The 10,987-nt window shown below is 43.0% G+C and overlaps 1 protein-coding gene across 2 annotated transcripts; it reads left to right on the top strand.

Moving 5' to 3' along the window:
• The first annotated feature begins 4,820 nt into the window (after window positions 1–4,820).
• On the top strand, window positions 4,821–10,838 carry LOC136432387 (5-methylcytosine rRNA methyltransferase NSUN4-like). Of its 2 annotated transcripts, none has more exons than XM_066423631.1 (3): window positions 4,821–4,982; window positions 6,067–6,162; window positions 7,163–10,838. In XM_066423631.1, the coding sequence occupies exon 3, from the start codon at window positions 7,194–7,196 to the stop codon at window positions 8,487–8,489; it is 1,296 nt and encodes a 431-aa protein (XP_066279728.1). In that variant the 5' UTR covers window positions 4,821–4,982; window positions 6,067–6,162; window positions 7,163–7,193; the 3' UTR covers window positions 8,490–10,838. The 2 variants fall into 2 exon arrangements, with proteins under 2 accessions (XP_066279728.1, XP_066279727.1); XM_066423630.1 differs by having other exon boundaries at window positions 4,822–4,982; window positions 6,067–6,165.
• The last annotated feature ends 149 nt before the right edge of the window (window positions 10,839–10,987 follow it).

The raw sequence follows: 10,987 nt of genomic DNA, 5'->3' as shown, positions 1-10,987 counted from the left end.
AAACAACTAATTTCAAAGATGAGGAATGATTTTTTTTTACGATTTGAGTGTTTTCTATGTTGTCATTAAAAATCAAACTTTTACGTCTTGCATTCACATTCCAATTCAGTGAAATTGAGGATCAAAAAAATGCAATTTGAATCGCTGTAAGGTACGTCAAATCACACAACGAATTTCATAGATGAAGACATGTTTTCTTTACCATTTGAATGGTTTATTGTCTTTTGTATCATACTTTTACATCGTACATCATATTCCAATTATGAAATTGAGGATCACTCAAGTGCAACTCTAGTCGCTGTACGGACGCTCAGCAATCGCCGTAAAGTCACAACGAATTCCATAAATGAGGAAAGATTTTCTTTACAATTTAAATGTTTTGTTGTCTTTTGTATCATACTTTGCATTTTACATCATATTCCAATTCAGTAAAATTGAGTATCTTGACACAAATGAAATTTGAGTCGCTGTACAGTCGCTAAGCGATCGCCGTAAAGTCACACAACAAATTCCATAAATGAGGAAAGATTTTCTTTACAATTTGAATGTTTTGTTGTCTTTTGTGTCATACTTTGCATTTTACATCATATTCCAATTCAGTAAAATTGAGTATCTTGACACAAATGAAATTTGAGTCGCTGTACAGTCGCTAAGCGATCGCCGTAAAGTCACACAACGAATTTCATAAATGAGGAAAGATTTTCTTTACAATTTAAATGTTTTGTTGTCTTTTGTATCATACTTTGCATTTTACATCATATTCCAATTCAGTAAAATTGAGTATCTTGACACAAATGAAATTTGAGTCGCTGCACAGTCGCTAAGCGATCGCCGTCAAGTCACACAACGAATTCCATAAATGAGGAAAGATTTTCTTTACAATTTGAATGTTTTGTTGTCTTTTGAGTCATACTTTACACCTTACATCATATTCCAATCATGAAATTAAGGATCATGACACAAATGGATTCTAGTCGCTGTACGGTCGCTCAGACATCGCCGTCAAGTGGAAATGGGGCTTTGAGTCTGTGAGTCGACGAGCCACATGTCTGACAACAGTCTGGATCATGTATACGGCCCCGGGACCATCAACACCTCCCAACGATCTGAGAGCTCGGAACACACGGCAACAAGTACGGCGCTGGCAGCTAACATGACTTCGCTTTGCCCCGTCCATGACTTCTTACCTCTTGAACTCAGCCCGAGTGCCAGTGCAAAGGCGTAAGTCTGCCGCGTGCAACAAAAACATTCTGACGTACATACAATATTTTAGTGTTGGACGAGAAACACCTTTCGTGCTCTTGGCTTGCTGGGCGGACCGATCTTGTAGTTTGGTCTCCAGAACCACCGAGAGTTCTTATTTTGAACACTATTTGGAAGGAGACATGCAATTCTTCAGACAAGAACGACGGACATTTTCTTCATCGATGTGTTCTGTAGCATGATTTCGTGTACCATCCTCCTAAGATCTATCAGAGTTTAGGTATAAAACCTATAGTTCTGCCAAATCTTTCCTTAGTCACTGACGAAAGATAGCGGATGCTGTCTGAAACGTCTATTTCAAATGTTATCCAGTTGCTTGAGTAACTATTTTTGTTGCATCTTCCTAAGATATTAAAGTTAAAGGATTGCTTCCATGCACACTGGCGAACTCTGTGTACGGTGAAATGACATATTGAGTGAACATATACTATGTTCCACAGACTATTGCCATTGGAAAATGATCATGGATTCGGAACAACAGAAAAACAAATGTAGCAGTGTTCAAAGGGTGAACTTGTTATCGTATTGTCTACTGACTTATACTTACTAGAACTTCTTGTCGGGAGTATGGGATAACATTCTTCAGAGAAGACAAAATTGAACAGGAAACCAAATAGCAACTAAATTTACTTTGCTTGGGTTCAAGTTACTAGTACTCTCCCTCATCTCCCGCAAGTTGAATGTGCTTGTAGAAAGTGTATATTGGGGGGAAAATGTATGAGAGCCATTAAAGCAAGTTATTAGCAACTTAACGCGAAAGCCTCAAATCGCCGTACCGTCGGGAATCAACTTGGTTGTCCAAAAACACCCAGTCTCAATTCGCAAGTTCCGAGTGAGTCAGCGGTTTTCACAATGATAGGTGATGCAGTGTAGGAAAATACTATTACAAGATATTTTCCAACCGTGAGCCTTAGTGTTAGCCTCTACCAGGCCCCGCGGGATGGCTGGAAAAATAGTAGAAATTGGCCTAATAGAGTGAATAGTGTGCCAAGGGAGTTAGCTACGGAGAGAGGGTCCAATCTGCCATCCACGGTTCCGTGGTTCGCCTATTGAGCTTTCCTGTATAGCGGACTACCCCTGGCATACTATTCACTCTATTTGGCCGATTTCTAGTATTTTCCCAGCGATCCGCGGAGCCTGGTAGAGGCTACCTTAGTGTAGCCTCCCAGGGTTGCCGATGGCATTTTATTTTCTTCACTTAGAAGAAATTGTAATCATAAATAGAGACATTTAACGGAAAAGTAGATAACGTTACATGTAACTTTGACAGAGCATATTTATCTACTCAAGTCGATGGACCCAAGTTTTTGGATCGGACTGTTGTCTTTTTTTTAATGACAAAGGATAGAAGAAACTCAAGAAAGTGAAAGCATGTGAAAGCACATTTGAAAAGGTTTGGTTTATCTCCGCCTGCTCCCCATCTCCGTCTTAGTCGTCTTGAGCAAGATAAGACGTCTTGCACCACCGGCGCATTGTTGTCCCGCCAACTTGGGAAGTTGCCATGCAGCCCAGTACGGCACACGTTAGCGCCGAGTCGTGACAGGCGACCGTGGCCGTTCCCCAACAAGTAACGCTGTGACCGCCCGTGCCCTTCTGAACTCCAGGCGAACCCGTGCACTAGCCGGCACCCCATGCAACTCGCTAATGAGATGCGCGACCCATATGGCCTCCGTGTAGGGACGGGAGCGCCGTGACACGTCGCAGACCCCGGCGGGCGCGAGCCTCTGGTGTCAGGGCGGACAGCCCGTCTGCCGGCGGCTGATAACGGGACGGGGTCGGGGGCTGACATGGGCCATCTGGAAAGGACGTCATCCGTGTGTGTGTGTGTGTGTGTGTGTGTGTGTGTGTGTGTGTGTGTGTGCGTTCGTGAGTGTGTGTGTGTGCGCGTGGATGTGTGACACTGCGTGTACGTGTGCGCGCGTGGGTGATCGTGTGCACATGTGTGTGTGTGTGTGTGTGTGTGCGCGCGCGCGCGCGTATATCATACCATATGCGAATTTCAGAGTTGTGATAGGGCCCTGTCACACTTGTGCGTATATTATAGTGCGAGCGAGTTGCGCATTAACATTTTTTTTTTAAAGTAAGGTTTGCGGGGGAAAAGTTGTTTTCTACTTTGACCCACCGTTGTGCAGCCTAGTGATCGAACCTAAGAAATCACTTATCCGGCTGCAAAATTTGAACTCAAACGACATCCCACTTTAACATTTTCAAAGCATCAAACAATGCCCAAAATGTTGACTTCTGCACATGTCCGAAATATGGCCTGCTTTTAGGGACAAGTTCACGGCAACGGAACAAGACCCAAACCTCTACAAGCATTCATTTGATAGACAATACATAAGGCTAGCTTTGCCATATGATCACTGTTCTACCTTTCATATATTGCTTCTTGAATATGGCTCAAAATCATATTTTCCGTTAAACATAAAAAATGGCCATCCTCTGAGGACAACCACGCAACAACCAAATAACACCCTAAACTTCGCAAACATGCAATTGATAGCAAATATAATCATGTATGTATGGTTTGAATTTGAAGCAAAAAAATCACCATCTTCGTACTTACAGCGCTTCAAAGTTGGATAAAAATTACGTTTTTTGAAAAGCCTAAAACACTGTATTGTTTTGTGGCTGCCCAAGCACTGAAACTTGACTTTCTGAAAAGTTTGAAGCTATTTTGAAAAAGCTGAAAAGTTAGTCATTTTTAGTCCCATTTTCAATTCTCCCTAGTAGTCAAGCATGTGCCCGTACGCACGCCCTAAAGTAAGCAAATTTTCATGTTTTTGACATGCCCGAACGAGGGGAAATGGCCCAAAAACTTGTTTGGCCTGTTGCCCTGGCAACAACTGGTTTTGAGAAGAAAGAAAGCTATTTTGAGGGGTTGTGGGCCAAGTACTATCACTGTGCAAAATATGAGCCAAATCGATTTTTTTTACCCCTGCCACCATATTGTTTGATCCTTACAGACACTAAACAATTTCATCATCACACTTACACTGCACAGTTTTCATCATTTTGTTGTTAATTTGTGGATTCAAATTTTGAGGAAATTGTAGACTTATTAGTGATGTCTTAGGAAATACACATATCTTTTTATGTCAGAGAATGCAATCATTCAACTTTGTAGTCTTCTTTGTTGGGCATCAAGAAACTGAATTAATTTTGCCTGTAGCAAACGTGTATCATAGTTGGTAGAGGGAGCCCCTATGATAAAAATAGGAATGGTACATAGGGTAGTATCATTGTGTTATTGAATCAAAACCCTTGTCCTAGTACTATGGGACCCCAATATATATATATTGGATGCACAAGTAGCACAATGGTTACATGAAGCAACCAAAAAGGCAAATTCTAGTTGCTTTGATAGTACCAAGGGTGGCAGTTTAAAATCCTCATTTCACGATTCACATTTTCCCAAAATTTTCATACCCCTGGTAGCCGTGAAGTTCACCACAATAGTGGTCAATTCCACGGCCGCCAAGTTGAATCACAATCCACGGTCTTTGGACATAACATCATTACCTGCAAGAACCGCTAGATGTCGCTTCAGTCTTGTTTGTGGCCTTCGCAGTGTCCTGTTCCACAGTGCGTGGGTGTGTTGAGGGCAAACTTTACACAGGAGGCAGGATCTGCAGAGAATGAGGGATTTATCTAAGTTCCAGCAGGTCCGGCGCAGGATTCAGCACTTCTCCTACGCAATGAGTGAATGTTCACCTCAAGTGAGACCGACTTTTTATAGTTTTATTGCTGTGTTTGGGAAGGGGGAGGGGGGCACGTGTGAACTTGTTTTTGGTGAAACGTTCCGGAAACATATTTAGGTCATAATATAGAAGTAGGTCATAGCTAGAAGTAGGGGACAGGAAAAAAAGTTCTGGTGTCAAGTCATAGTTCTGGTATGAACTAGGCATGGGAAATTGGGCACATTTAGCTGTGTTGTAACTTGAAACATAATTTTGCAAACAATTTCAGTATTTGGCCACGTCTCGTCACATTCATGGGAGGGGGGCATTTGTCTGTCGTCAGTACGACCATATGAAGTCTGAATATCTGTTGAAGTCAGAAGTGATTGAAACCGCAGCATTGAAACCTCCACAGACAAAATTGCTGCATAATTTGTGTATGTTGGGAATCATGCACACACACACACACACACACACACACACACACACACACACACACACACACACACAGACCAAGGAGTTCATAGAAAAACATTGTAGAAAATACTAGCTAGATAATGGCCTAATACTGCCTCCAACTTAATAAGGGTCCAGTAGTTTCCACCCCCAAATGTAATGAGAATATTAAATTTAATAGAAGGTTTAAGGTCCCCTAGTTGTTGTTTTTTTACCTGGTACATTACATGTGTATAAGCCCATTCGTAATTCCGACTAAGCATGTGTAGTTTCTGAGACGTATCAAAACAAAACCCATCGGGGCGTTGTTATGCTAATTTAGACAATGTCGAGACGAGAACTGTTTACAAGCCGGGGGTCTTCACCTTTGACACTGCACATCGGGATGCGTAGTCGGGATTACGAATGGGCTTATTGGCAGGTGGAGCCCGTCCCTCTCCTACTGCCTTTTAGCAACCCCAACCAAAGTCAGGTACCCATTTTTACACCTGGATAAAGTGAAGAAAGTAGTGTTAAGTGCCTACTCCATGGACACAGCCAGGATTCAAACCTGTGATGATGACCTCTCAATCTGGTGTCCACTGCCCTAGCCATTGATAGGGCTTTGAGTATGAGTGAAATAATAGTGTCTGTGTAAAACTAAAAAAAGTGTTGCCTTGCTCTGCAGGTTACAGCTTATGGCAGATGCGTGGCCGCCAAGGAGAATATAAAGAAAGGAGACTGTGCCAAGGAGTTCCAGGCTATGAAGGACTGTGCACGCAAGGTGGTAAGGAGGGTGCTATTTTCCAGCAATTCACTAAATACCTAAAATTTACCTGAAATTTATCGAAGATTTACCTAAAATTTACCTAAAATTTACCTAAAATTTACCTAAAATTTACCTAAAATTTACCTAAAATTAACCAGATGAACAGAAGACAACAGTATTTGAACACTGAGAATTAAACTGTTACACATGACTAGAAGCTGCTTAGTGAGAAGCTTTCAGAAAGCAATTACATCTTTTGCTGCATACCTAAACTCATTTTAAGGTTCTAGCACGGATTCAAGTCCAGAGGTTCAGGTTCAGGTCTGGACTTATAAGTCCAGACCTGAATCTATGGCACATGTGTACTAAGAATATATTTTTTTGTTATAATAAATGAACTTAACTAGAATAGCATATTGGCATAAATGGAAATTTGAAATCTATACACATGCAAAATCATATACAGTCAGTAGTAAACACAAAACTTCAGTGATGAACACAAATACAGCAGTGTTTTTGTCTTTTCCAACAGAAATTTCACGGTCTTAAAGGTTTAAGATGGTTCAGAACAAAAAGGAGCATATTTATAAGTGATAGATTTTTGTTTGCAAGTCTGGACTTGTTTCTAGACGTTTAGTTTTTTTTCTACTTGAACCTAAACATTAGGTCCAGTCTGATTCAAGTCTGGGGTTTAGTTATGCAGCACTAATTGCATCTTTCTTCAGCTCTGAATGGGTAGTCGCATGACCTGAGAGTCAAAGATCACACAGGTCAATGTGTTGTAGATGGGGGGAGGTGATGGCAGCGTTTGTATTTTCATACTTAGTTAGAAAAGAGGCTTGGCATTAAAAGCTGTTGCTTTCTTTCACTTTCAGGCTCTGTTCAGATGTTTCAGGGAGTTATTGGCAATTTTTAAGACGCGAATATACATAAGTTCACTGAACTGTACCAAGTAGTAGGAATGAATGCGTCCTTCTGTTCAGTGTAGTTCATGTCTTTTTCTCTCCCCCAACAGATACAGAAGTCTCATTAGTGTTAGAAGAGCCATGGAGACAGTTCAGGGCCTGCTGACCAGGCGGTACACGCGCCTGGCTCTGCACCAGGTGCGCTACAAGAAGCAGATGTACCGTAATAGGAAACCGCCTACCTGGGCGTCGCAGGTGGCGCTGGACATGTTTGACCAGTACTACAAACGCCAGTTTGGAACCTGCTGGTCCTCCATCCGCCTGGCTCTCCTGTCCGAACCCAAACACGCCGCTCTGGTCAACAACTTCGGCCACAACCCGGAGGCCGTGTGTGCGGAGCTGGAAATGCTGGGCGCTGTGGACATCATGGATGGTCAGCAGGCACTCCGGCCGGCATGGCGGGCAAAGAGAGGCGTCCGGGGGACTGCACATGTCGCGACTGTTCAGCAGGAAACCAAAACGGTCGAACCTTTGTGGTCAGAGGAAAACGTGTATGATGATGATGATGATGTACAGAGCGCTGGGAATCGTGAGCACGGTCAGACAGGTGATGTGAGCCGATTGGTTCAGGACAGTTCGGTCAGTCTTCCTGACGTCGCCACCAATCTAAGACTGTTCGCCATGTCAGACACGAGCAGGTTTCCCCCGGCAAAACCAGACACAGACGGGATTCTCACGTACTACATTCTGGACGCCGCGTCCGTCCTCCCAGTGTTGGCCCTAAACCTGAAGGCCGGGGACATCGTGTTGGACATGTGTGCCGGTCCCGGCGGCAAGACTCTCGCCATCATCAACACGTCCGTGTCGCTGTCGGGGATCGTTGCCAACGAGCCCAAGTCTAGTCGCTGCAAACGTCTGAACCAGGTGCTGCGCCTGTACCTCCAGCGGGGCCTGAGTGTCCAGAAGGGAGTGAAAGTCACCAGTTTCGACGGGTGCAGGTGGGGGAAGATGTCCCCAAACTCTTTCGACAAAGTCCTGGTGGACGTACCGTGTACCAGCGACCGGCACTCCCTCACGCACGACGAGAAGACGAACATCTTCCACGTGGCACGGCAGCGCGAGCGCACGGAGATGACGGACCTGCAGGTGAAGCTGCTGAGTGCGGCGCTGGCGGCCGTGCGTCCCGGCGGGGAGGTGGTATACTCCACGTGCACCATGTCCCAGATGCAGAACGAAGGCGTCGTCTACATGGCCATGGAGCACGCCAACCAGACCTCCAACATCCTCGCCGAGGTGGCCGATGTCTCCAACCTGGTCCAGTTCTTCCAGCACAGCTTCACGTTTTCAGAAGGCTGCAGGATCGGCGCACTGGTGCTGCCCAGTCTGCCCAACAACTGGGGACCACTGTACTTCTGTAGACTACGCAGGATTAACTGATCTGTACTTCTGTAGACTACGCAGGATTGACTGTTTTGTACTTCTGTAGACTGCAGGATTAACTGATCTGTACTTCTGTAAACTCTGCAGGATTAACTGATCTGTACTTCTGTAGACTATGCGGGATTAAATGATCTGTACTTCTGTAGACTATGCAGGATTAAATGATCTGTACTTCTGTAGACTATGCAGAATTACCTGATCTGTACTTCTGTAGACTACGCAGGATTAACTGATCTATACATCTGTAGACTATGCAGGATTAACGGATCTGTACTTCTGTAGACTCTGCAGGATTACCTGATCTGTACTTCTGTAGACTATGCAGGATTACCTGATCTGTATTCTGTAGATTCTGCAGGATTAACTGATCTGCACTTCTGTAGACTCTGCAGCATTAACTGATCTGCACTTCTGTAGACTCTGCAGCATTAACTGATCTGTACATCTGTAGACTCTGCAGCATTAACTGATCTGCACTTCTGTAGACTCTGCAGCATTAACTGATCTGTACATCTGTAGACTATGCAGTAGGGGTGGGTACCGGTACCGTGTACCGGTACAAAACCGGTATTTCTTAATGGACCGGTCCAAAAAAACCAGTCCGTACAAAATAAGTGGACCGGCCTATGGACCGATTAGAAAATTCATAGTACCAGGCTACCAGCAGGTGGCCACATAACTTGTCTAAGAAAATACAAAACAGCATATTTAACGAGTCGTTTTCGAAGACGTTAGCTGTGAATCATATCTAGAAACACTTAAAGGGTGAGCAAACAGACGACGAGGAGAGTAAAGTTATAATTTTGAGACAAACTGCAAACCTAAGAAATTATATCGTTCCAGACAAGACGTTTGGAGACTTTTACGTGTGTCTCGCTCTCCAAAATATGATGTACTGCGACACTACTATAATCAGGTACAGGTACAGGTCCGGACCTGGACCTGACCCTCTGGACCTGGACCGGACCTGAATTTTATGTACCGGTACCCACCCCTACTATGCAGGATTGACTGATTTGTACTTCTGTAGACTCTGCAGGATTACCTGATCTGTATTCTGTAGATTCTGCAGGAATACCTGATCTGTACTTCTGTAGACTCTGCACCATTAACTGATCTGTACTTCTGTAAACTCTGCAGGATTACCTGATCTGTATTCTGTAGATTCTGTAGACAATGCAGGATTGCCTGATCTGTATTCTGTAGACTCTGCAGGATTACCTGATCTGTATTCTGTAGACTCTGCAGGATTACCTGGTCTGTACTTCTGTAGACTCTGCAGGATGAACTGATCTGTACTTCTGTGGACTCTGCAGGATTACCTGATCTGTACTTCTGTGGACTGCAGGTTTACCTGATCTGTACTTCTGTAGACTGCAGGATTAACTGATCTGTACTTCTGTAGACTCTGCAGGATGAACTGATCTGTACTTCTGTGGACTCTGCAGGATTACCTGATCTGTACTTCTGTGGACTGCAGGTTTACCTGATCTGTACTTCTGTAGACTGCAGGATTAACTGATCTGTACTTCTGTAGACTCTGCAGTATTAACTGATCTGTACTATTATTCCCTGAGTTACAAAGGAGTTCATATCTTCTTAAGAGTGAAATAGCAAAAAAATTGCCTGTTTATGTAGCTTGTTCCTTGCAGGAATCTTTCTACTTGGCATAGTGTCTGGCAGGCTATGCTACAACTAGATGAAAATGATATTCTCTGAATACAAAACAAGGCCAGTCGTTCACTTGTTGTACAGGTGATATTCATTGTAAACAAAACAAAGCCAAGTGTTTAAAGAAGATAATAAGAATCATCGCAAAAGGATCGAAATCATGTAAGAAGTTTCCATGCTGATATTGACCATTGTGAATGGCAAATATTCCTTTCGTTCTGTTGTGACATACTTTGGAACACAGAATGGAAAACAAACACGTAGATCGGATCATCATACACAATGACAAATCATGAGTTTAGGCCTCTGAGCATTTAGAAAATTTAAGAGATGATATTGATTATTTTGTTATGCGCAACATCTTGTCAAATACATCAAAAAGTTGTTGTGCTAGAAAAAAGGCAATATGAGTAACTTTTACTCCTATTATCCAATTATTTAATTTCATTCAGCTTTGTGAATTATAAACTTGGGTGAAGAATGGCCAGTATGAAAATTATTTGCATATTAGAACTTTGGTTGTCCAGAAAATTTCTGTATAAATGATACAATAAATGTATGAGTTGGAATGCCTGTTGGTCAGGCATGGGTCCCCAAGAAGGCATAACAGTTACTGGACACCTTGGGGTTTATAAAAGACATAAAGATATGCAATAAAAGAGTTGCTTCACATTACTGTCTTTCTCTCTGCATTTCTTTCGGATGTATTAAGAATGTTAAAATTTTGTTAGATACGTTGGAATATTGGACGTGTACACATATTTTGCTAGTTTTAGTAAATAAAAAATTATTTCCTCAAAGTTGGGGCATGACTTTTTGGATGT

The sequence above is a fragment of the Branchiostoma lanceolatum genome, chromosome 4 (genome assembly GCF_035083965.1).
Source record: "Branchiostoma lanceolatum isolate klBraLanc5 chromosome 4, klBraLanc5.hap2, whole genome shotgun sequence".
Taxonomy (NCBI): domain Eukaryota; kingdom Metazoa; phylum Chordata; class Leptocardii; order Amphioxiformes; family Branchiostomatidae; genus Branchiostoma; species Branchiostoma lanceolatum.
The sequence above is the reverse complement of the archived record's forward strand: the minus strand, read 5'-3'. Positions and strand labels throughout refer to the sequence as shown.

Bases quoted from the DNA above. Each gene is read 5' to 3' on its own strand.
- LOC136432387 (XM_066423631.1), top strand. From the start codon at position 7,194: ATGGAGACAGTTCAGGGCCTGCTGACCAGGCGGTACACGCGCCTGGCT.